Source organism: Geotrypetes seraphini, chromosome 14 (genome assembly GCF_902459505.1).
Source record: "Geotrypetes seraphini chromosome 14, aGeoSer1.1, whole genome shotgun sequence".
NCBI lineage: Eukaryota > Metazoa > Chordata > Amphibia > Gymnophiona > Dermophiidae > Geotrypetes > Geotrypetes seraphini.
The window spans coordinates 65,474,251-65,500,524 of NC_047097.1; the positions used below are offsets into that span (position 1 = coordinate 65,474,251).

The 26,274-nt window shown below is 43.5% G+C and overlaps 1 protein-coding gene across 4 annotated transcripts in view; it reads left to right on the top strand.

The window, feature by feature from the left end:
• NTRK3 (neurotrophic receptor tyrosine kinase 3) overlaps positions 1-26,274 on the top strand; it is a 1,004,345-nt gene that overhangs the window by 945,282 nt on the left and 32,789 nt on the right. For all 4 annotated transcript variants that reach the window (XM_033920393.1, XM_033920395.1, XM_033920394.1 and 1 more), the window contains exons 13-15: positions 1,177-1,307; positions 8,049-8,221; positions 18,503-18,746. In XM_033920393.1, coding sequence (XP_033776284.1) covers positions 1,177-1,307; positions 8,049-8,221; positions 18,503-18,746 — 548 coding nt within the window. The remainder of the gene's footprint in view (positions 1-1,176; positions 1,308-8,048; positions 8,222-18,502; positions 18,747-26,274) is intronic.

Below are 26,274 nucleotides of genomic sequence, written 5' to 3' on the forward strand. Positions count from 1 at the left end.
GGCAAAATCAGTACTAATACTGGCACTCAATACCTCACACTCGGCCTTAACTGGACAAGATGTGATTCTATAAAAAGTAGGCGCTTAGCCCAAAGCACTTACACTAAAATTGGGTGTGGTTAGGGATGGATCATGGTCGTTTTTTTGTCAGGCAACTCTGTGAATCAGGTACTGTTAATCTCTGATATTGGTACCCATATTCAGGCACAGAAAACCCTGGCATAAACTGGGGACTCCTAAATGTTAGGATGCTGAGTGCTGCCTAAGTACACTTAGGTGACACCGAGCGTGATTCTATAGTGGGCACCTAAGTTTTGTAGAAACGGTGCTGATCTCAACACCTAACTTTAGGCAAACTTTATAGAATCAGGGCCTAAGTGCGCATTAGTGCTTTATACGGTGTAATTAAAGGGCACCTTTAGCCGGTTTATTGTTCTGTTAACATTTTGAATATGGGCAATAACGAGACTGCCTTTGGCTCTGCCCAGTCATAACCTCTGACTTCCTGATCACTGGCCAGATAGTGTTGAGGTGGTCAGAAAACAAACTCCATGGCACTAACTGGTTAGCAAACAAAAAGAAATAGGAAAGTCGTACCCCACACAGTAGATGCACAAGCAGAAAAAAGTGAGGACGAGAGGACAGTCCTTCCTTAGGAACACACAAACTTTATTGCAGAATCACGTAAGACGGATTACAGCTCAGCTCGGCATGGCCAATGTTTCGACACATACATAATGTGTCTTCATCAGGCGTGAGAATGAAAAACGGTAGGCAGTGATCTACAAACAGAGCGATTCACCAGAGCAGCAGGATGCTGTAATCCACCTTATGTGATTCTCCAATTAAGTTTGTGTGTATCTAAGGAAGGACTATCCTCTTGTCCTCACCATCCAGTTAGCACCAATGAATATCCCTCTTTCCGGCACTTACCTGGTTAACACTGCCTTGATTATATACAGTGGAATGCATTACATTACATCACATTGGTGTCTTCTCTCCCGTCAATACCTTTCAGTTCTAGGTGGTTTACAACAAGAGTTGGCCTGGGCATTTCCAGGGAGAATACATGGTTAATAGATGTAGTATGCATCAACATAAATATTTCTGCTTTCCTAAATGCAGTTTCTGAAGTAACATTTCTTGATGTTTTTTTTGTGTTTTTTTTTCTCACAGATGTTCAACACATTAAGAGACGAGACATAGTCCTGAAAAGAGAACTGGGAGAAGGTGCATTTGGAAAAGTATTCTTAGCTGAATGCTACAACCTGAGTCCCACCAAGGAAAAGATGCTTGTTGCAGTCAAAGTAAGAGACTAGCACTTGAAAAATTTGTAATTTTATAACAAGGAACAGGGAAACAGTGTGGGAAAGGCACATTGTATATAGACACTCCTTGTTGTGAATCTCTCGTATATGGGTTGGTTACATCAAAATTAGATTACTGTAATGCCATGTAAACAGTACTTCCTCAAGCCTCCATTAAGAAATTGCAATTAGAGTTATTACAAACATTCGTAGATACAATCATGTGACCTCATTATTTAAGGAATATCACTGGCTACCAATAAAATTCAGGCTGATGTTTAAAGCATTAACCTTGACTTTTAAAGTGTTAAACAATGGGCATCCTGACTATCTTGAGAAACTTCTTGTCCCGTATAAACCTTCATGATCATTGAAGTCGTCAACTTTAAATAGATTGACAGTGGCATCAATTCACTTGGTCAAACGTAAGTCAACTCATAATTCTGCATTTTTTTTTGCATCATTACCTTTCTTGTGGAACTCACTTCCTAGTGAACTTCACAGTGAACTTACTTATATTATATTTAGAGCCAAACTAAAAAAAACTTACCTATCTGGATTGGCATTTCCTTCTTAGTTTTTGGGGGGTTTTTTTTCCCATTAAACATGTTTTTAATTTCTTTTATGATTTAAGAACATAAGAATTTCCGCTGCTGGGCCGGACCAGTGGTCAATTGTGCCCAACAGTCTGCTCCCGCGGCGGCCCTTAGGTCAAAGACCACTGTCCTAATTGAGTCTAGCCTTACCTGCATACGTTCTGGTTTATCAGGAACTTGTCTTGAATCCCTGGAGAGTGTTTTCCCCTATGACAGACTCTGGAAGATTGTTTCAGTTTTCTACCACTCTCTGGGTAAAGAAGAACTTCCTTACGTTTGTACGGAATCTATCCCCTTTTAACTTTAGAGAGTGCCCTCTCGTTCTCTTTACCTTGGAGAGGGTGAACAACCTGTCTTTATCTACCGAGTCTATTCCCTTCATTATCTTGAATGTTTTGATCATGTCCCCTCTCAGTCTCTTCTTTTCAAGGGAGAAGAGGCCCAGTTTCTCCAATCTCTCACTGTACGGCAACTCCTCCAGCCTTTTAACCATTTTAGTCGCTCTTTAGTTTTAAGTCTCAATTAGGCATCTCTCAATATAGCAATTAAATGATCTCTTTCTCTTTTTTTTTTTTTTCTTTCTATTCTTGTATCATGATTATGTGATGTTCTTTTCCTTTTTAAACTGATGTGCACCACACTGATGTTATAAAGAAGAGCGGTATATAAATACAAATAAACATAAACATCTGGTTGTGCCCTATTCTACGATATTCTCGTATACTGCAAGGTGCATAACTCTAAGGGCTCCTTTTACTAAGGTGTGCTAGCGTTTTTAGCCCACGCTATATTGCTGCACGCGCTAACCCCACGCTACCAAAAACTAACGCCAGCTCAATGGAGGCGTTAGCATCTAGAGTGCTAAAACCGCTAGCACAGCTTAGTAAAAGGAGCCCTAAGAGCGTATAATTCAAAAGGGCGAGAGTGCCCTTTATAGAATTATGCTTAGCACCAAATTTCTTTTCTGGCATCGATTTCTGAGTACCATTTATAGAATTCCCTGCATTATGACTAAAGTTTTGCAAGATAGGGATGTGCACCGGGAAACATTTAGGTTATTTTTTGTTAAATTTGGGGGTTTTCCCTCATTTTTCATTGACGTTTTTAAAATTTTTAATTTTAATGACAATTTATAGCATTCATTAGACGGTTTTGACACCAATTGAAGACTGGTTTTATGCACACCCCAACCAGTGGCAGGTAAAGGAGGCAGAGGTTGCGTTTCACCCTGGGTGCCATCTTGGTGAGGGTGCCTCTCCTCCGCTCTGCCCCCTTCAGGTACCTCTTGAAGTGTTGGCTGTCATGAGCAGCATCTTCCACCTCTTGCTTGTGCCGGCCTCAACACCCTTCTGACGTCACTGCTTGGTCAAACGGTGAGGCAATGTCAGGCACCATCTGCCTGGGCACCTCTCGCCTTCACTAAGCCACTGACCCCCAACGTGTGCTAATGAATGCACATCCCCAGTGGTGTAGGAAGGGGATGCGGGGGTTGCAGTCCGCCCCGGGCGCGGTCTTCTTAAGGGGGCAGAGGCTCCCCTCCTCCTGTCCGCCCACTCACTCGCTCCCCTGCCTGCCCACTCACACCCCGTTCACGCGTTCCCCACCCTCTCGCTCCCCACTCCTCTCCTTGCCTTCCCCCGTACCTGTTTGGCGCTCTCTCTGATGTTACTTCTGGGACTCGCGCCTAAGAAGTGATGTCAGAGGGAGTGCCAAAAAGATCAGGGAGAAGGCAAGGGGGAGGGGCAACACCGCCCCGGGCGCCCCTCACCTTTACGGCGCCACTGCATATTCCTGAAGCATGGTATTCCACAATGTATGTACTTTATACCACTTTGAGAGGAGGCATGCCCAGGGGTCTCTTTATAGCAAGGTGTGATAGAGGTGGGCAGCGTGTCCCAGAGAAGGGTTGCATGAACAGACAGACCACACTCTGGGCATTCAAGAAAAACTTTAATTAAACAGTAGCTGTTTCTTCCAAGAAACCAAGTAGGCTTTTCCCCAATCTTTTCCCAAACACAAGTCCCAGTCTCCTTAGGTCTTAACACGCCCCAAACAGTCTTTATTTTAGGTGCAGGAAACAGCTAGGTAGCATTTGGTCCCAGGTCTTAGCAGGCACTGAACAAAGGCAGGGTTTTTAAATGCAGTAGAGTCTTACCTCCTATAAACTCTGTCCATGCCAAGCCCTTCCAAGCAGCTTCTCCAGCTCCTAGGTTCCCTCTAGCACACCTCTTCTCCTCCTGTCTCTGGCTCGGCCTTTTAAGTTCCCCTGAGTCACTTCCTGGTTTCCTACTTTTTTCCCCTCCCCCCCTCCCTGGGATAAACTCTATCTCAGTGCTGCTATGGTTGTGAGACAAATTAGCCAGGAGGGAGAGTGCTGGGTTTTCCTGAGGTTTATTCTGAGTCTGAGCAGCAGTGTCACGCAGGGGAAGTGGCAGGGTTTCGTACACTCTGTCACATAAGGGTAGGAAAATACTTTTATAGATGGCATTTTAAAATCTCTCCTGCAAAAATCTGCTTGTAGACAAAACTGATGCACATTACTGTGAATATTTTATTCTCACAACAATTTTTGAAGTATAATTATGTGTATTGACATTCAGCTGGAGAATTGGTGCCATTTCCATGGTAAAAAGAATGCATAGTCTTTGTCCCATAGCAGGCAGCGTGAAAATTATCCCTATGTATTTCATAGCAATAATTGTGATAGCAATAATTTTTATTTCATTGTCTCCCTTACTACGCCACTGGTTGGGGTGTGCATCAAATCAGTGTTCAAACAACTTACATGTGTCAAAACCATCTACCGTATTTCCCCATACATAGGCCATGGCCTATACATTGATTTTGCAAATCGGCCTAGTGAGTGCGACTTGCTTAACTGGGGCGGCCTATCTTAAGAATCATCACCCCCCCCCACCACCACCACCACCACCACCACCAGCATCACCCTGCTCCCAGCACACAAACCTCAGATGCCAGCTGCCTCCTCCAATCTTGCGACCAGCGGTGCAGGGCAGAAGCAATATTTTCGGTGTTCAGCCTGGCCCCTCCCGAGTCTCGTGAGAACTGACAGCATCCATTCATGAAGCGGCACGGGGCCAGGCTAGATGCCTAAAAGATTGCTCCTGCCCTGCACCGCTGCCCGCGAGATTGGAGGAGGCAGCTGGCAGCTGTCCAGTGAGGGAGGTATTTAAGGGGGGATGATTTAAAAAGGTACCGGTAAGATAAGCCGCGGCTAATTCCAAGGGGTGGCTTATCTACCGGTTTTAAAACATATATTGGCATTTGCTGCGGCCTATACAATGAGGTGGCCTATCATGTGGGGTGGTGTATATATGGTGAAATATGGTAATGAATGCTAAAAATTATATATTATATATATATATATAAAATATAATATACATTTATATATTGTAGAATACAAGCTCAGTTTCGCATAGTAAAAGAAATGATGGATGACAGATAAAGACCTGTCAGCCCCCCAGTCACACTTATTATCAATTCGTGATTAAAAAACCATCATTAAATTTGATATGAAATACTTGATCCTCCTTGAAAAATAAATACCCAAGTCAAGATATGGACTTAAAATTTGCAGTACCGTTAAGAAAAGTCTCGCTAAATGCAGAGCTTTCGTAAAATACCTACAAGACGGTGGGAAAAATATATTCAGGGCTGGAGCATCTCTGTATGTTTTGTTCTCCCAAGTGAGTCAGTACTACGGCCTCTTCTTGGAATTTGAATGGATAATTTTCTGTGACTTCAGACCCATGAACACGCCCTCAAAATAGCTACACTTAGGCCCTCTTTTACAAAGGCGTGCTAAGTGTTTTAGCGCGAATTTAGCTCGCACTAAATCAACGCCTGTGCTAACCGCTAACGCGCCCAAAGGATAACATGCACGATATCTTCTTTTTCAATGGTCCTGCGGCAACAAGGTGGCATCCGTGGAAAATTAGGGGCGGGAAACTGCACGGGGACACCAGGAAATTCTTTTTCACTGAAAGGGTGGTTGATCGCTGGAATAGTCTTCCACTTCAGGTGATTGAGGCCAGCAGCGTGCCTGATTTTAAGGCCAAATGGGATAGACACATGGGATCTATTCACAGAGAAAGGTAGGGGAGGGTCATTGGGGTGGGCAGACTAGATGGGGCCGTGCCAGACTTTAAGAATAAATGGGATACCCATGTGGGATCCCTACGAGGGTCAAGATAAGGAAATTGGGTCATTAGGGCATAGACAGGGGGTGGGTAAGCAGAGTGGGCAGACTTGATGGGCTGTAGCCCTTTTCTGCCGTCATCTTCTATGTTTCTATGTTTCATCATCTTCTATGTTTCTATTTCTATGTTTCTTTGTAAAAGAGGGAGTTAAGTGCTCCTTCTACAGTTATGCATTTGGAAAGATTTCCTTCTATAAAGAGAATAAACGTTTCTGTAAACATTGATATTTTCATATTCAGATCAAAATAGTGCTTTCCTTGACCAATGGAGGAAGCCTTTTTTTTAATGTAGCAGATGTTAGTCTTCCAAGCCACATTTGGGAATACTTTCCTCAGCACCTCCCATAAATCAAAAGTCATGATGTGATTCCCCCCCCCCCTCTTTTTTTTCCCATTATCTTGCAGAAATGGCAGTATATTAAACTTAAAATTCATTGTCCCTTGAAATATCACATCAAGACTTAATATCAGAAAAGGGGGGGAAAAAAGCTATTTTCTTGAAAGATGTTGGATCAACATTATGAAGATATTAAAACTAAAACTAATAGGCTGAACAAGATAAGGATGGATGCTTTCCCATCTGCACAAGGCCGCTATCATCCATCTAAATATTCCCGGTCAGATTTTATTCTCAAGGCTAGGTAATTAAAACAGAATGGTACCATGTGCTGATTGGGAGAAAATCTTTATACCTAAAAGTACAGAAAGTTGCCTGTTTGGTTCTAGGAAAATCACCTTGTAGGAGATTTTTATTCGTAGTTGTAGTCATTTTTTTAAACAAATTATATGACGCACAACATATAATATGTTCCTATAATGAGTCAAAATGTTGTGTGATCGAGGCGCCGAGATACTCCCCTCTTCAAACCCAGCATGCACCCCAAAAGAGGGAGAAAAAGCCTCAGACTAATGTAGCAGTATAGAATTGTTTTTTCTAATGGGTTAAATGGTGTTGGTAATTCATCACACCATTAAAACCCCCAATTATTTTAATTGTTAATTTGAGTTACGCGTAGAATATGACACGACGCCTAGCGACATACAAGTCAAGGCGCCCTGTGATGCCTAATGATGCCTACCCAAAAAGAAGGCGTGGTTAGGTGGTAGAGGATAGGCGTGGTTGACATAGGCCTCTGATGTAGGCGTTGAAAAATTAAGCTAAGTAAAACCTGGCCTAATATACCAGCACCTACCTCTAGGATCCTTGCAATATCTAAGATTGCTTAGTTACTCGCTGGACATGATTCTATAAATGTCACCATGCAGTTGATTGAAAAGCACAGAAAACTAGGTCAAACTACCCCACACAGTGCAAAACTGAGAAGCAAACTAAGTGGGGAGTGGGACAGTACACATCAGCCTTGGAAATAACACAATTTATTTATATAAATACAAATAAACACCATGTACATATACTGTATATAGATACGTGAAACAATGTCCTTTGTCTTGGTGACCTGGCACAGTCCGTGTTTCGGCCTCCAAATGGAAGCTTGCCTCAGGGGCGTGATGGTTAGTCCACTAGATGGCGCTGTTGTACTCGAAGCACACACTCTAAAACCAGGCTTACACTCGTACAAAGTGAAAGTTCACGAAGTAGGCAATTACAGTCAAATCCACTGGAAAATCACGGACCATGTCAGGCCACCAAAACAAAGGGCATTGCTTCAAATATCTATCTATGTACTCAGTGTTTATTTGTATTTATCTCCACTCTCCACTTGGTTTCTTTCTCAGCCATGTACTAGATTGACCATTTATAGAATCAGGCCTGAAATCTGGGTGCTTCTTACCTGAAACCATTTGTGTGACCTGAAGACTGCAATAAAAGCAATATCGAGATCTACATTATCTACTCCTGGAAAGCACATTTTCTGTGATTCATCAGCTTTCTTTCGCTGCTTAAACTTTGTCAATCCATTTCAGGCTTTGAAAGATCCAACTCTGGCTGCCTGCAAAGATTTTCAGAGGGAGGCCGAACTCCTCACCAATCTGCAACATGACCACATTGTTAAGTTCTATGGCGTCTGCGCAGATGGAGACCCGCTCATCATGGTCTTTGAGTACATGAAGCATGGGGATCTTAATAAATTTCTGAGGTAAGCAACGCATGCCTACTGCAAATAGAAAGCAGGAATTCTCACCAAGAACTGGAACAAGTAGCAGGTTAAATTGAATCACAAAGAAGAATCTAGATTGTACTATTGGGGATAATATTGCGGTTACCAGATTTTTAGTTAAATAAAATCCAGAACCTTGAGGCACACCACTGATAGCGTCCCTTTCCTCAGGGCGATCTCCATTGACCACTACACTCTGTCGCCTTCCACTCAACCAGTTCTTGATGCAGCCCATTCCGAAGGCACTCAGTTTATTTATTAGACATCTGTGTAGAACACTATCAAAGGCTTTGCTAAAATCTAAAGACACCACCTCTAGTGCACTCCCAATTTTCTGGTCACCCAGTCAAAGAAATTGATCACATTTGTCTGACAAGACCTAGCTCTAGTGAATCCATGTTGCCTCCGTTCCTGTAATCCACAGGATTCCAGAAACTTGACCATTCTCTGTTTAAAAAGTGTTTCCATTAAATTTGCTTACCACAGAAGTCAGACTTACCGGCCTGTAATTCCCTACATCTTCCTTACTTCGCTTTGCTTTACTACGTATTTCTATTTATTACTTTCAAAAGTGGACTAACGCAAGTACCACACCATTCTGGGAGAGTAACTGTACTAGAGGACACATTATTTAAGCCAGGGGCATAGCCAGACACCCAATTTTGGGTGGGCCTGAGCTCAAAGTATGTGGGCAAGAGAGCCCTGCCCCCTGTTCAGCATCTCTGCCCTCTGTCAATTTTCTCCTGGCCCCTCCATACCTTTTAAACCATTCAGTTCTTCAGCACCAGTGAGCTGCAGACGCATACTCGCTACTCATGCCAGCCCTAGGTCTTCCCTCTGACTCAACTTCCTATTTTCATCAGGATGTTGTGTCACAGGGAAGGCTCAGGGCTGGTGCAAGCACTGAGTATAAGGTTGCTACTTGCTGCCAATGAAGAACTGAAGGATTTAAAAGGGAGGGAGAGATGCACGAGTCTTCAGCTGGCTGGGGAGCCCCGCCAGCCACAACAGAGAGGCAGCGCTGCTGAGTGGGACTGATCAAAGTGGGTGGGCCTGGGCCCACTGATAGAAATGCCACTGGTTTAAGCATAAAACATCTGCCTATTTTGGTGTATTGCAGTCATTTATTGCAGAAATAATTTCATATGTACATAAATGACCTTTTATAAAAGATGAACTGGCATGAAAGTGTGTGATTTGAAATGATGGTGGGTTTGTTTATTTATTTTTACAGAGCGGCTCACAATTTAAACATACACAATACAAATCATGCACATATAAAACATAAACAGACAAGCGACCAGCGCTTATATCTATACAGAATGTCAATTCCCATATTTCATCGTACAAAACAGGTGTCTCTTCAACAACTTCTTAAAAACACCAAGATCGCCCTGCTGTCATATATACATGGGCACACGATTCCATTCCTGCACGCCGATGTAGAAAACATGCTTGTTCGTGTAATGTTCAATCTCAGACACCTAATGGGGGAACAAACAAGTCTGCGCGATTGACAGAGCGCAGCTTTGGTAACGGGCAATACGGTATAAGGACAATGCACTTTCAACCCACAACTAGACAACCACGCTTGACCCTTTTTAAAATATGTATGGGTTGTGAGCTGGGCCTGCTGTATGAAATCATATGCATGTAATGGTGAAGGAGCTAGAATGCAAAGAGACGGAGCTTAAGCGCCTGGATGCCTTCCACAAGGAGCAGTTGGAACGCATTGAGAAGAAGAATGCTGAGATCTACAAGCTTGCATCGGAGCAGTTCCACGCCGCTGCCACAAATGCTGAGTTACGCATCAAGAAAAAGAAACTTTGAGCCTGTTTGCGTGAACTTCCCAATCTGAAATCCTGACTGGAAGTGCTGAACTTCTCTGAATTGTCAAAAGATTGCAAGCGATGTGTGAGGGCAGCTCGGAAGGATCTGTTGGTTCACCATGGATAAATCCCAGCACTGACGAAATGGAGGCTGGGTGGAAGTTCGGCTTTTGTGCATGACTATCGTATTTTCACGCATATAACGCACGCGTTATACACGATTTTTACAAACCGTGCATAACCTTGCGCGTTATACACGTGAGCGTGTTTTACAATGTTTTTTTTACATAGTTCCCCCCCCGACGTCCGATTCACCCGCATGACCGCTCGCACCACCCCACCCCGAAGGACCGCTCTCACCCCCACAGCCTCCCCACCTCCCCCATCATGGAGAAGCTCCTACCGTTCTCCTGCTGCTTCCTCTGCCGGCGGTCCCGGCCCTTCTGTGAGCCCTGCGTCTGCGCTGCTTCCTCTTCCGGCGGTCCCGCCCTTTCTCTGATGTCAGAGAGAGGGCGGGACCGCCGGAAGAGGAAGCAGGGCAGACGCAGGGTTCACAGAAGGGCCGGGACCGCCGGAAGAGGAAGCAGCAGGAGAACGGTAGGAGCTTCTCCATGATGGGAGGGGGGAGGCTGTGGGGGTGCGAGCGGTCCTTCGGGGTGGGGATGCGAGCGGTCCTGCGGGGGGGGGGGGTGAATCAGACGTCGGGGGGGTGGTGCGAGCGGTCCTGCGGGGTGAATCGGACGTCTGGGGGGGCATCAGGCTTTCAGGGTGGGGACAGGACTTCAAGGGGGAGAGGAGAGTCGAGGCGGGCCAGAGGAGAGTCGGGGCGGCCAGAGGAGAGTCGCGGCGGGCGAAAGGAGACTCGGGGCGGGTAAAAGGAGAGTCGGGGTGGCCAGAGGAGAGTCGGGGCGGGCGAAAGGAGAGTCGGGCGGCGACGGGAGAGTCGGGGCGGCATGCGCGGTATACGGGTGTGCGCGGTATATAAAAATTTATTTACATAAATTACAGTTTCCCACGCGCTATACCCGTGTGCGCGGTATATGAGTGAAAATACGGTAATTCTTTCTGACAAGGACAGGTGAAGGGGAAAAACAATCTGTGCTCATCTGTACCTCTGCATGGACTGGTGTCTCCAATATGCTGGAGGTGGGTTGCAGTTATTAAAATGTTTACTCCAAAAATAAATGTATTTCGATGCTGAATGTAGAATATAGAAAAATGCATGGCCTGCTCATTAGTGTTTTGATAATATTCACATATTGCAGTGAAATCTTTTTTTTTTTTTTAATACTTGTACGGTAAATGGAGAGGTACTTACCTCTTCAAATAATTACCAGTGTTGCCTGCCACTGCCTATAAATGAGACCCTTGATAGTTTCTTGTTTTGACTGTTGAGTATATGCATAATTGCATTAGTACTGTGGGAATTGAAATGAACCGCGCCTTGCGTTTCTCTTGCTGCTGGATATCTTGCTCTACTTGCAAATAAACAAACATAGCCTCTTCTAAAGAAACTGACAGCCAGGAAGTGTGGGTTGCTTTTCTAGATACCTTCTTTCCTCCCTCGTAATATGGCTCTGATTTAACAAATTGAAATGCCAAACCCACCAACAGAGATACTATTATATTCTAGAAAAGTTGAAACATGAGTACAGGAAAGGCAAAATATCAAACAAAAGTAATTGAAAAAAAAAAAATAAAAATATGCGGCACAGAAGCAATGTTACCAAGGAGGACCCAGCACGGTCCATGTTTCGGCACTGTGCTTTCCTCAGGAGTCCACATGACTCGGAAATTGTAAAAAAGATATAGGACAATCTATCTATATATATAAAATTGGAGGTATGTATGTGTGTGTGTATGTGCCGCGATCACGCAAAAACGGCTTGACCGATTTGAACGAAACTTGGTATGCAGATCCCTCACTACCTGGGGTGATATGTTCTGGGGGTCTTATGGCCCACCTGCACACGTGGGCGGAGCTACAAACAGAACATCAGATTTCACCCATTCATGTCAATGGAAAAAAAGTAAAAAGCTGCCATTCACACAGTACTTCAAAACTGGCTTGACCGATTTGAACGAAACTTCGTATGCAGATCCCCCACTATCTGGGGTGATATGTTCTGGGGGTCTCGCGGCCCACCTGCACACGTGGGCGGAGCTACAAACAGAAAATCACATTTCACCCATTCATGTCAATGGAATAAATGTAAAAAGCTGCCATTCTCACAGTAATTCAAAACCGGCTTGAACGATTTTAACGAAACTTGGTATGCAGATCCCTCACTACCTGGGGTGATATGTTCTGGGGGTCTCGCTGCCCACCTGCACACGTGGGCGGAGCTACAAACAGAAAATCAGATTTCACCCATTCATGTCAATGGAAAAATTGTTAAAAGCTGCCATTCTCACTGTAATTCAAAAACGGCTTGACCGATTTGAACGAAACATTGTATGCAGGTCCCTCACTACCTGGGCTGATATGTTCTGGGGTTCTCGCGGCCCTCCTGCACACGTGGGCGGAGCTACAAACAGAAAATCAGATATCACCCATTCATGTCAATGGAAAAAAATGTAAAAAGCTGCCATTCTCACAGTAATTCAAAAACGTCTTGACCGATTTGAACTAAACTTGGTATGCAGATCCCTCACTACCTGGGGTGATATGTTCTGGGGGTCTCTCTGCCCACAACTCTATGTTGCTTGCTCAAGGGTGGGTTCCCCCATCAATTTATATGTTCTTGCTCCTGGAGGTGAAACTAAAAATTTTGTTTAAATTCACGTTTTGCGTTAGTTGTATTGTATTCATTTTGTCAAATATTTCACATTATAATTTCAATATTGTACTTTTTATTAAGCTGTAAAACAATAATTTCATTCACCACTATAAAGTATCTTTATTTGAATCCATTTACAGTGTTATTGCTATAATTAAATACCCGTGCAACGCCGGGTCATCAGCTAGTTATAACATAAAAACAGAAGAGAAAAATGCAATTGCCACAATACAGCACAACTGTGGTGAATTGCATTTTCCTGTTCTGTTTTTATGGGATAGGCACGTGGGATCTCTCGGAGAGAGAAAGCGATAATGGTTACTGCGGATAGGCAGCTCTATGACCTCACAATGCAGGTGTAAAGAGTCTTAGCCTATAGGAAGAGGAAATGCAAATGTTAAGAGCTTTAGCCAATAGGGAGAGGAGGAGATAATGGATGGACAGACTGGATGGGCCATTTGGCCTTTATCTGCCATCATGTTTCTATGTTTCTGTAACCATAAAGCTCTAGGACCTCACAATGCAGGTGTAAAGAGTCTTAGCCTATAGGAAGAGGACATGCAAATGTTAAGAGCCTTAGCCATTGGGGAGAGGAGGAGATAGTGGATGCTGTGGATGGCCATTTGGTCTTTATCTGCCATCGTGTTTCTATAACCATAAAGGTCTATGACCTCACAATGCAGGTGTAAAGAGCCTTAGCCAATAGGGAGAGGAGAAGATAGTGGATGGCCATTTGACTTTTATCTGCCATCATGTTTCTATAACCATAAAGCTCTATGACCTTACAATGCAGGTATAAAGAGCCTTAGCATATAGGAAGAGGAGATGCAAATGTTAAGAGCCTTAGCCAATAGAGAGAGAAGGAGATAGTGGATGCTGTGAATGGCCATTTGGCCTTTATTTGCTGTCATGTTTCTATGTTAGTGAGATTTCTGGAACTGAACGGACTGCAGGACCCGAGGCAGCATGGTTTCACGAGAGACAGGTCTTGTTGGACAAATCTGATTGATTTCTTTGACTGAGTGACCAATCAGTTGGATATGGGAGGGGCGCTAGATATAGTGTGCTTGGACTTTAACAACACTTTCGACACGGTGCCGTATAGGAGATTGATAAATAGACTGAATGCATGAGGTATGGACCCTAAAATGACAAACTGGATTAAAAGCTGGTTACGTGGGAGGAGACAAAGAGCAGTCGTAAATGGTGTTTGCTCGGGGGAAAAGGATGTTGTTAGTGGAGTGCCGTTGGGATCTGTCCTTGGGCCGGCTCTATTTAACATCTTTCTGCGTGATATTGCGGAAGGACTGTTCACCGCATTTACTGCATCGGCCTGCACTGCCACCTTTTGTAAAGAGGGGGGTAAGTTAGGCAGTAGGCAGTGCTATTTATAGAATGAGGCCCTTTTTGCCCACCTCACCAGCACTTTTAAATTAATATGATTGCCACATCGGTCACTTTTATTGTCCATTCTTTTTTTTTTAGGAGATGTACTGGACACTAATAAAAAACAAAACAAAACATCTGGAAGTTTATTTATTGAGTCACTAGAAGAGAAGTTGCTCATAAAGAAAGCCTCTCCCATTTCACTACTTTTCCAATTTATTGAAAGCCAGAGTTAAGCTCTAACAAATTCATTTTATAGTCTCTAAAAAACTTGCCATCTCTTCCCTTGGGAAAGAAACTGTACAGTGGTGCCTCGCCCGAGCTGCATCCTTCCGCGCAGGCACCGCGCTTAACTGCCCTCTCTCCGCCTGGCTCCCTGTGCAGTGGCGGACCGTCGGCTCGCAGGGGCCTGGCGCCTACTGCTGATGCGTTGGGGGGGGGGGGGCGGAATGATCTGCCCAAGGAAATGGACAACATTTTCAACCATGCAGGCATTTAAAAAATGAACAGTTAAGTCCCAGTTTTTGCCGCTGAGACTCTGCCCTCTCTCACTGTAAAATTAGACTCTACTTAGTCTGTCTTTAAATTTTAAAAATGTGTGTTGTTTTAAAAAACAATTATGTTTTTAGATGTATCTAAATAAAAATAATAACAAAAAATTTATCTTTTTTTATGTCATCTTAGCATATTTTATGCTACAGAACAAATTATTTTTTTTAACATGTATTGTTATGGGAAAACGCGTTTCACATAACGAACTTTTCGCATAACAAACTTGCTCCTGGAACCAATTAAGTTCGTTGTGTGAGGCACCACTGTATTTGCTACTGAGTAGACCGTTTTGTTGAAACACAGACCGTGTTGGGTCCAAGTCTCCATGATTTGGGTCCTAGGCATTTCTCATGTGGATTATTGGACTGTGCTTTTAATAAAGCCTGCATCTTGAACATCACCTTCTCCACAGCGTTTTTGTTTTTGTTAGATTTTCATTTCTGTGGCGTACCAAGGGTCAACCTCTTTGTTTGCCATGCAAATTATGTTCGCCACATCCTGACGTTTGTTTGGAAGTGATTTATCCGTCGCCAATTAAAACAGGAGTAGCTCCATTGCAATTGGGTGTTGCCGCAAGGGAGCACTGAGCAGAATATGGAAACATGTCCTGAGCCGAACCTGCGCGTCACAACCAGAAGCCGATAATGGAGACATTACACATAAGAATCTGAGCTCAGTTCAAAAACTATACCATGAGGACACATCGCGTATATGTTTAAAAAATATTCCTCCCTCCCCCCTTTTACAGAGCCATAGTTTGGTTTTTACTGCCGGTCGCAATGGTAACAACTCCGCCGCTCATGGAATTCCTAGAATTCCGCTCATAGAATTCCTAATTATTGGCATTAAGTGACTCATTAAGCAATTAAGATAGGCACACGTATCAGGATCACACACAGTATTCAATGTGTATCTTTTCGTGCCATATGTAGAATCCCTGGGTCAGCACACACCAATGTCTGTTAGCACATGCTCAGTTTTAATTAAAAGGGTCCATAAATCTTGTTGGGCAAAGGCTTTCTATTTTTTACTTGAATACTAATATAATAATGTAAGACATTTTGGCTTGGATTCTGTATAGGACGCCCGGGACGGGCGTCCTATACTGAATCGGGCCTATACCCGTCTAAAATAAACCCAATTCTGTAACCGACGTCCATGTTATAGACGCCGGTTACAGAACCGGGTTACTGTGGACGCGGCTTCTATACTTATCTGCCAGTCCCCCCCTGAAGATCACAGTGGCCGGAATGTGCCCAACCCTTCCTGTTGGGAGATCCCCCCCCCCCCCACTATGATCGCCGGTAGGAGGGTGCCCAACCCCTCCTGCTGGGAAAGCCCCCCCCTACGTGTGCGCCACCCTCCTGCCAGCGATCATGGCAGGGGGGGTGGGGCTCTCCTGGCAGGAGGGATTGGGCACCCTCCTGCCTCGTTCATTCGGGGGTGGGGTGGGGGAGGAGACTGGCGGCTGCAACCGCGGCTGCTATATTAATCATGGCAGGGAGATCCCTTGCTGCGATAAATATAGCAGCTGCGTCTACTTACAATGTAGGCCAGCGTTTTGCTGTCCTACATTGCAAGCGTCTCCCGCTCTACTAGGTTCATCTAAGGCTACCGCCTAGCCTTAGGCAGGCTTGCGGGCCTCCCTAGGCTCCCGGAGGTGCCTTCAATATAGGCGGCCTGCCTAGGAGGCATTCTTTTAAAAAAAACACGTGTCCCGATTGGCTGATTAGACAGCTGTTGGACGCCTACAGCTGCCTACAATCGGGACGCAGTTTACAGAATCTGGGCCTTTGTGTATTATTTGGAAAGATGGGCTACAAATTATAAATATGTTTTTAAAAATTAGGTATATTTAAAAACTAAAAACACTTGTTTCAAGATGCACAAAGTTGTGACTGATGTTTCATTAAAATGGAAGCTCTTTAAATCTTTTGTTCTTGCAAGGAGATTGAATTGGCTTCAGATGGCTTCTTCTCTCCTTTCCTGACTATCATTATTTCACCAGAGTACAGTTCCGAGAAATTTACATTTTTCCTCACCCTTTCAAAACCTTCCTATAAATAAGAACAAATCATCTACTGTTCATGGATATGAAAAGGTTGAAACGTAGAAAAACATATCTTTATATTTCTCCAAAAGTTACCATTTCCCTACAAAATATCAAATCTACATATTTATGAGCGTCTTAAAAAATCCCTTCACGCTTCACCTGAACTTCATAATAAAATGCAAATGGTAAAACGGTCTATTTTAGGGGCCCAGAAGTAGAGGTAGAAATCTGAAAAGTATCAAAACTCAACTCAAAATGGCATCTACTATAATTAAAATGAGCCATGTGTAGGGTTAACAGACGTCTTATTTTCCCCAGAAATGCCCTCCTTTTGAGGAAATGTCCGGGGGTCCGGATGGCTTTTCAAAACCCAGCGCATTGGCTGGGTTTTGGAAAGCTTTGTGACGCTTCCCGCCAAAATTGCATCGGGAAGGATACAACGCGGTGATGTCATTGCATTTCATCTCTGCATGTGCGGATGCCGTCTGGGGCAGACCTGAGTGGTCTTGGGGGTATGGCCATAGGTCCGGATTTTTCCGAAAGAAAATCTGGTAACCCTAGCCATGTGGAGGGGGGTAAACAATAATGTAATTGGCACAAATACCTTGGAAATAGGTCTTCAAAGAAGATGCAAGTTTATCAAGTTTTCAAGTTTTATCAAGTTTATCAAGTTTATTCATATTATTTGATTGAACGCTTTTCCAAATTACAAAGCGTTGTACAAAAGATAAAAATATGATTTTAAAGAAATCACTTATACAAAATATATTAATCAGACCTACAAGAGTAATTGCTTTTAAAACCACGGGAAACAATAGGAAAGAGGGGAGGAAATACAATTTTTGAAGAAAAAGTACATAAAAGGGAAGTACATTAGGAGGGTAGGAGAAAGAGGATTAGTGGCAGAAGTGGGATCAAATGAAAGAGCTATTAGAAATCTTGTTTTGGGGATGGTAGAAATCATAAAGTATTACCTCTTGAATGAACTTTATTTTTTCAGTTAAAGGCTTTTTTAAAAAGAAGGCACTTTTAGCTACTCTTAAATTTCTGCAAATCTTGTTCGAGTCTTATGTATAACAGCACTACCGCACATCAAGAGAGGCACGAAAACCCCACAGGGCTGGATTCTATAAATGGCTCCATCATCGTTGGCTGCCTAAAAAATAGCCACCGATCGTGTGCCAATCACGCAACCGTGCTGTTTCTAGAATGGCGGTTTCCGGAAATGTAGGCCAGGGTTTTAAAGACCTGCCTTTCTCGTGAATAGGGTTACCAGATTTTCCCGAAAGAAAATCCATACCAGTGGCTACGCCCCCAGGCCCACCAGTTCTGCCTGAGTCACGCCTTGTTCCGCCCCGCAGCCCCGCCACCAGACAGCATCCGCACATGCGTCCATGCATGGACAAAGTGTTGGGTTTTGCAAAGCCATCTGAACCCCCGGACATGTCCTCGAAAGGGAGGACATGTTCCGGGGAAATTCAGGCGTCTGGTAACCCTACTCGTGAATCACGGCTACTGAAGTGGTTAATGAAGCCTAATGCCACTTCCGGCGTTAGCCACGCCTACAGTGGCATTAGGTGCCGTAAAGCGCCTCCATTCTTTTTTTCTTGTATCTACATTTCATGAATGAACCTATTTGAATAATTCTGTTAACCTTCAGGGCTCACGGTCCGGATGCAATGATTCTTGTGGATGGGCAGCCTCGACATACCAAAGGAGACTTGGGACTATCCCAGATGTTGCAGATTGCTACGCAGATTGCTTCCGGAATGATTTATCTAGGGTCTCAGCACTTTGTCCATCGAGATTTGGCAACTAGGAACTGCTTGGTGGGCACCAATTTTTTGGTCAAGATTGGAGACTTTGGAATGTCTCGAGATGTCTACAGCACGGACTACTACAGGGTAAGATTTTATCTTTGCTTACAGAGCTCGGGACAGAATCCAAAACATGTCTTTAGTTCAATATGGTTATATTAGTTACCTCCCCTTTTTCTAAGCCATGACAGAGGTTTTTACCGCGGCACAGTGTTAAATACTTCAATGCTGCTCAGACACTCTTAGAATTCCTTTGAGCGTTGGAGCAATGTCAGAGCATTTAGCACTCCAGGCCGCGGTAGAAACCTCTACCATGGCTTAGTAAAAAGGGGGTGGGGTTAATGTCTGGCTTTATAAACTTACTAGTCTTTAAGCCCGTTACATTAACAGGTGCTAGAATAGATGTGTCTGTCTTTCTTTCTTTCTGTCTCTCTCTCTCTCTCTCCTTGGCCGCTTTCTGTCTGTCTTTCTTTCTTTCTTTCTGTCTCTCTCCTCGGCTGTCCACCACCACCTCTCCACCACCCTTTGCCTGTTCCTCCTGTCCAGCAGTAGCCCTTCTCCCTTCCTTTTACCTCCCCCGTGTCCAGCAGCACCCCTTCCCTGCTCCCCATGTCCAGCAGCAGCCCTTCTCCCTTCATTTTACCTCCCCCCCTCCAGCAGCACCTCTTCCCTGCTCCCCCTGTCCAGCAACAGCTCTTCTCCCTTCCTTTTACCTCGCCACTGTCCAGCAGCAGCCCTTCTGTGTGTCTTTCACTCCCACCTACCTGTCTTTCAGTGTGTGTGTGTGTCTATTTCTGTCTGTCTTTTAATGTCCCTGCCCTCTGCCTGTCTGTTTATCGTGCCCCTTCTCCCACCTACCTTTTTTTTATCACTGGCAACTGGCACACAGTAACCACTGCTGGATATAGTAAACCGCCACACGCGCACTTGTTGTAAACCGCCAAACACGCACTAACATTTCTCTGCCGGCCACGGAGCTACTGATCACGGAGGCAGGGATCACGCAGGTAGGAGTGCGCATGCGCACTTAGGGTTTTATTATTAGTAATTAGACTTTGGGGATCTAGGACATGTAAATATTATATGCATCATATTATTTATATTCCAAGTCTGTTTCTACACAGTATCATGAGAAACAATAGTGTACCAGGTGCATTTCATTGGTTTCAAAGTAATTTATTTTTGGATAACCTTTGAACAGTGTGAAAAATGTCTCATATCCTTTGGGAAAAGAAGCCCGTTCTTTGCATTCAACTGAATTGTCTATGCTAAAAAAAAAATACTCTAAATGATGAAAAAGTGGTTTTGAGTGACCTGAACCAATGATTAAACGCAACAAATAATAACCGGCTGAAGCTAATTATTTTAAAATTATGAAGATCTAAATATTTTAAAGATAATCCAACCCCCCCCTCCCCTAAAGATAATGACAAAAGATTATCCGTGTCTGATCTGATGCCCAGATTCTATAAAAGAAGTTATGTGCCCAGATCGGCATGCCTGGCCCGATCTAGGTGTCTAACTTATGGCCCCTTTTCACAAAACCACGGTAGTGATGTTGCCGCACTAAATGCATCAAAACCCATAGAATCTGGGCTCCCTCCAATTATTCTGAAAGCATCTGAAAACTTGGCTAGTCTCAAAAATGTAAACTATGTCAGAGGCTACTTTTGATTTTGATTTCAGAAAACTGCTAAAGGCCCATCTGTTTGATAGGTTGACGCCTTAATACGTTCTGTGTTTTTTACATAAAATCTTCTGTTTTAACTGATCTATTCCAATTTTATCTGCTTATTTTATCTCTTATGTTATTCCTATTCACACTGTATGCATTAATTGTCCTTGTTGTGAACCGCTTCAAACTTTTTGGTACAGCGGTCTATAAAAAAAATAAATTATTTTAAAAAATAAACAATAAATTATTATTATTATTAAATCTCTCTACCCTCTTTATAATCACTAATTCTTATTATGTTTTTCCTTCCTTATTTTAAAGTTTCTGTAAACCGTGCCGAGCTCCATCCCTATGGAGATGATACGATATATAAACTTAAGGTTTAGTTTAGTTTTAGTTTAGTGAAAAAAGCCAACAACTTAGGGCTCCTTTTATCAAGGTGCGCTACGGGGGTTAGCGCGTCAGACATTTCATCACGCGTTAACCCCCACGGCACGCCAAAAAACAAACGCCTCGTCAATGGAGGCATTAGCGACTAGCGCGGCAGGCGGTTGAACGCGCGGTATTCCGCACATTAACCGCCTACCGCAGCTTGATAAAAGGAGCCCTTAGTGCCTGTATTTAGAGCAAGAAAACTCTGGCATAAATAGGGGGTTCCCAAGGTTTTGACACCTACTGGCACCTAAGTAGGGTTACCAGACGTCCTGAAAAACCAGGACAAGTCCTCTTTTTAGAGGAATGTCCTGGTTCCCAGAAAGCCTTTCCAAAACCCAGCATCTGGATGGGCCTCTGAGCATTCGCGGATGACTTCACACACATCCGCGCAGGCTCGAGGCCCTCCAGATGCGGCCAGAGCTCATCGGGTTAGAAGCTGAGGCTGTGAGGGGGGGCGAGACTGGGAGCACAGCAGGGCGGGGCTTGAGGCTGAACTGGGCGGGGCTAGAGGCGGAACAAGGCGTGGATGGGGCGGAACAGGGTGGGGCCATACATCTGGGCTCCAAATATGGCAACCCAATTTAGGCACTGCTAGATGGGATTCTATAAATGGTTCCCATCTTATGATTAACTTGCACTATGTCTTGCGCGTTTTGGGGCTTATGTTCTAGGTGCCATTTATAGAATAAGGACCAAAATGCTCAAAGAACTGGATTGCGGGTATTAGGATTGCAATAAACATTGCTGCGAATTGTACTGAAATGTGCATGTGCCAGGCACGTCTCTCTACCTACTTTCAAACGGATAGCAAAATTCAACTCCTTGGAGTCATCCTAGACAGGGACCTTAGCTTTCATCAACAAGTTAGTGCAGTTATGCAGAAATGTTTCCATAAGCTTAGGCTCCTCCGTTCTAGTTCCTCTTTTCTTGATCGCTCCTCCATTAACATCCTGATTCACTCCCTAGTAATTTCAACCATAGACTACTGTAATGCCCTTTATCAAGGCATAACCCAGAAAGAAATTAGCCGTCTACAACTTTTGCAAAACACTGCTGTTAAATTAATCTATCACGCAAAAAAATTTGACCGTGTCACCCCTCTCCTCCGTAAAGCACATTGGCTACCTGTTACTCATCGTCTTTCCTATAAAATACTCCTCCTCACTTTTAAAACAAAAAACTCTAACCAACCGGCATTTATAGATAAACTTTTGATCCCTTACTCATCATCAAGGGCCCTCCGATCAAATAATCAAAATTTAAACTAAACTAAACCTTAAGTTTATATACCGCATCATCTCAACATCTCGTCGGCACGGTTTACAAGAACTTAAAATATAGGAAGAGAAGGAAAAAAAAGGTTTACATGAACTTATATATAGAAGAGAAGAGTAAGGGGGGATAGAATTACATTTTAGGGAAAAGCCAGGTTTTTCAGTTGCTTGCGGAATAATTGGAGGGAGCCAGGTTCCGCAGTGGGGTAGTAAGGTCGTTCCAAAGACCTGTGATTCTGAGAGAAGGGGATTTTCCCAGTTTGCCTGCATAGCGAATACTATGTAGAGAGGGGAAGGATAATTTATACCTTTGGGCGGGTCTGGTAGAGTCAGGACTCAAGGAGTTATAAGATAGAGGGATTAAGGGAGGAAGGAAGCCGTGAATGATCTTAAAAGCATTTGAAATGGATTCTGGAAATCACTGGGAGCCAGTGAAGTTTGGCTAGGATTGGGGAGACATGGTCGGACTTGCGTTTTGCAAAGATCAACTTGGCTGCAGTATTCTGGATTAGCTGGAGTCTTTGAAAACTTTGTTTTTGATAGGCTTAAGTAGATGGCATTGCAGTAGTCTAATTTACTCTCTTATAATGTCAATACGGGAATTGTTTTACGACACTACTCGCAAATCCATCTTTTCAGTTACCGCTCCCTCTCTGTGGAATGCCCTTCCACTAGACGTTCGATTAAAGAACTCACTCGGAAAAACCAAACTTAAAACTTTCCTCTTTAAAGATGCTTTTAACTCTTTAGAATCAGCCTCTGCCTTTTAATTCCCTGACTTATGTGTAGCTTTGAAACATCTAATACTTCTTTTGAAATGATTCCACCCCTAATGTCTTTACCGCTCCTCACATGCCATCCTTTTTTATTAATTTTACTTCAATGTATTTTAAACAACCTCTCCCTCCCCTACTTTCCTTCCGTTTCATGTATGTTAATCTGAATTTGTCCAGTATTTTTAATATCTGATAAATTATTGTTTTTATTTACTTATTTTAACTGTTTCCTATAATTTTTTTAATAATAGAAACATAGAAACATAGAAAGATGACGGCAGAAAAGGGCTATAGCCCATCAAGTCTGCCCACTCTACTGTCCCACCCCATTAAGTCAGAGTCAGAGACATGTATTTTGATAGACGGTATATCAAAAATAAATAAACTTGAAACTTGAATTAAGCCCACATATCATTTGCAAACTGATTCCTTCAAGCAACCCAGAGCTATACTTTGGTGGGCTTTAGCGCCCAACTTAAAAATTGACCCCTTAGTACTGGGTAAATATCATACCATACCTCAAGTCAGGTGCAGTTTTGTGAATATTTAGAAACCTTTGTTGATCCTTCATTAAGGTGTGCAAGATTCGCCAAGTTGCTCGGAAGTACCTGAAAAAATTCTGTAAGATTTTCAATGCTATAATCACATTCAACCAATCAAATAATTTTTGCTTAGAAAATCACATCAAGAAATGTTCTCAGAAGCCTCCTGTTCAGTGATGAAGTGTTTCTATTTGGAATGCGAACAGCATATGCAACATTTGGTACGGGATGAAAGTATGATCAAGCTGTCATTTGCAGGGTTTTATGCCTTTTGAAATGAAATGGAAATCTGGATCATTTTTGAGGACTGAGATTATCATGAGGGACTTTTGGTTATTTTATTCAGTCTTGATTTAAATTCTTTCAGTATAGAATAAAATATATCATTCGGCTCCTGGTTAAGTGCAATAAGTTAAGTTTACTTTTAGACTTCCAGGTTTCCAACTTTATTTAATATCTGATATCTTGGCCACGAGTAACCATCTAAAATAAACATCGGAGACAAAAAAAAAAAAAAAAAAAAAGAAGACAATGAAGGCAATGAAGGCAATAAAACTATGGGCTCCTTTGACCATTTTAGCGTGCATTTTAGCGTGCGCTAAACATATGCACTCGCTAAACGCTAATGCGCCCATTGTAAGCGCGCGCTAAAACGGCTAACGCGTCTTTGTAAAAGGATCCCATCACTCTTAAATAGGACGGCAAAGATAAAAAGTCTGCACGTCCCTAGTTCCTCCCAGCTGCCGTCCGCGCACGTGACAACAGAGAGATCGATCAATAAAGTACGGCAAGTTCACGAAAAGCATCGCTGGCCAAGAAAGGCCGCGGCTTATACGTGGGTTTTACAAACCTGTGTATTGGGTGCGGCTTGCTTAAATGAGGCGGCTTATCTAAATGCGTCTGTAGACTAACATGCACGCGTTAGTCTAAATTGATTAGCGCACCTTAGTAAAAGAGGACCTAAGGGCTCCTTTTATCAAGCTGCGGTAGGCGGCTAACGCACAGAATACCGCGCGTTCAACCGCCTGCCGTACTAGTCGCTAACGCCTCCATTGACGAGGCGTTAGTTTTTGGGTGTGCCGCCGGGGTTAGCGCGTGATAAAAATGACCGACGCGGTAACCCCCGTAGCGCACCTTGATCAAAGGAGCCCCCAAGTCTACAGGACTGTAACAGGATGTAAATTGGGCAGACGAGATAAGCCAAATGGTTCATAGTAACCATCCATTCTCTTCTTTTCTGTGTATCTTCCAAATCTAATCGCATGCTTGTTCCAATTAAGCTAAGCTTATCGGGGCGGATTAAACTAGCCAATGAATTAATTTCAGGCGGTCTTATCTAAAGAGCAGCATAGCTGATAATTTGTTGCTTCTCCTCACCATTCTTCACTGAAATTTAGCATTTTACTCAAGAAAATAGCTCTCAAGTGACCTGCATGCAAACACGCCGGAGCTTCGATAATGCAGTAAAACCCAGCTGTAAGGCTGAACAGTCATTAGGATGGTTTATCTTCCGTTTTTTAAGACTGTACAGATGCACAATAGCAATCAACAATTTCTGGGGTCTTAAGAAAGGATGATTTTAGAGCAGTGCCCCACCAACTTTTGTACTCAGCGACACAGTAAACTCTGGACTACAGCTGGAGGGCACCTGGAAATGGAAAGGGATGGGGACTTATATACTGCCTTTTGCATCGGGGCATTTAGCGTCCAGGGCCACGGTAAAATCCTCTACCGCAAGTTAGTAAAAGAGGGCCTATGTTTCTATGTTTACGCACCTATTAATTGAAGAACCTATCATTAGACCCCCTTTATAGAATTTCCCCTAAGTGCCTTATTACATAGTAACATAGTAGAAGACGGCAGATAAAGACCCGAATGGTCCATCCAGTCTGCCCAACCTGATTCAATTTAATTTTTTTTTAATTTTTTTTTAATTTTTCTTCTTAGCTATTTCTGGGCAAGAATCCAAAGCTTTACCCGGTGCTGTGCTTGGGTTCCAACTGCCGAAATCTCTGTTAAGACTTACTCCAGCCCATCTACACCCTCCCAGCCATTGAAGCCCTCCCCTGTCCATCCTCTTATCCTGGCATTCTAGCGTAAACTACAGCATAGCATGTAAAACCTGGGAACTGCGACTAAATTTAGATGTGGCCATTTGTACCAATGTTAATGTGATCCAAACGCCTGTACCTAACAGCTGCTCTTATTCTATAATTAGGCATATAATTTGCCCCCTTTTACAAAACCGTAGCATCAGAGCTGCTATCGCTGTGGCTGGCGCTGAAAAACGCACTATGGTTTTATAAAAGTCTTTAACTTAAATGATTGCTCACTTATATGGCATAGAAACATAGAAACATAGAAATAGACGGCAGATAAGGGCCAGGGCCCATCTAGTCTGCCCACCCCAATGACCCTCCCCTACCTTTCTTTGTGAATAGATCCCACGTGTCTATCCCATTTGGCCTTAAAATCAGACACGCTGCTGTCCTCAATCACCTGAAGTGGAAGACTATTCCAGCGATCAACAACCCTTTCAGTAAAAAAGAATTTCCTGGTGTCCCCGTGCAGTTTCCCGCCCCCTGATTTTCCACGGATGCCCCCTTGTTGCCGCGGGACCCTTGAAAAAGAAGATATCTTCTTCCACCTCGATGCGGCCCGTGAGATACTTGAATGTCTCGATCATGTCACCCCTCTCTCTGCGTTCCTCGAGTGAGTACAGCTGCAACTTATCCAGCCGTTCCTCGTACGGGAGATCCTTGAATCCCGAGACCATCCGGGTGACCATTCTCTGGACCGACTCCAGTCTCAGCACATCCTTACGGTAATGCGGCCTCTTATCCTGCTCTGACACCAACTCACATAGCTTGTAAGGATCTAGTCTGATCTCCTTTATTTTTGTACTGTGCTTGA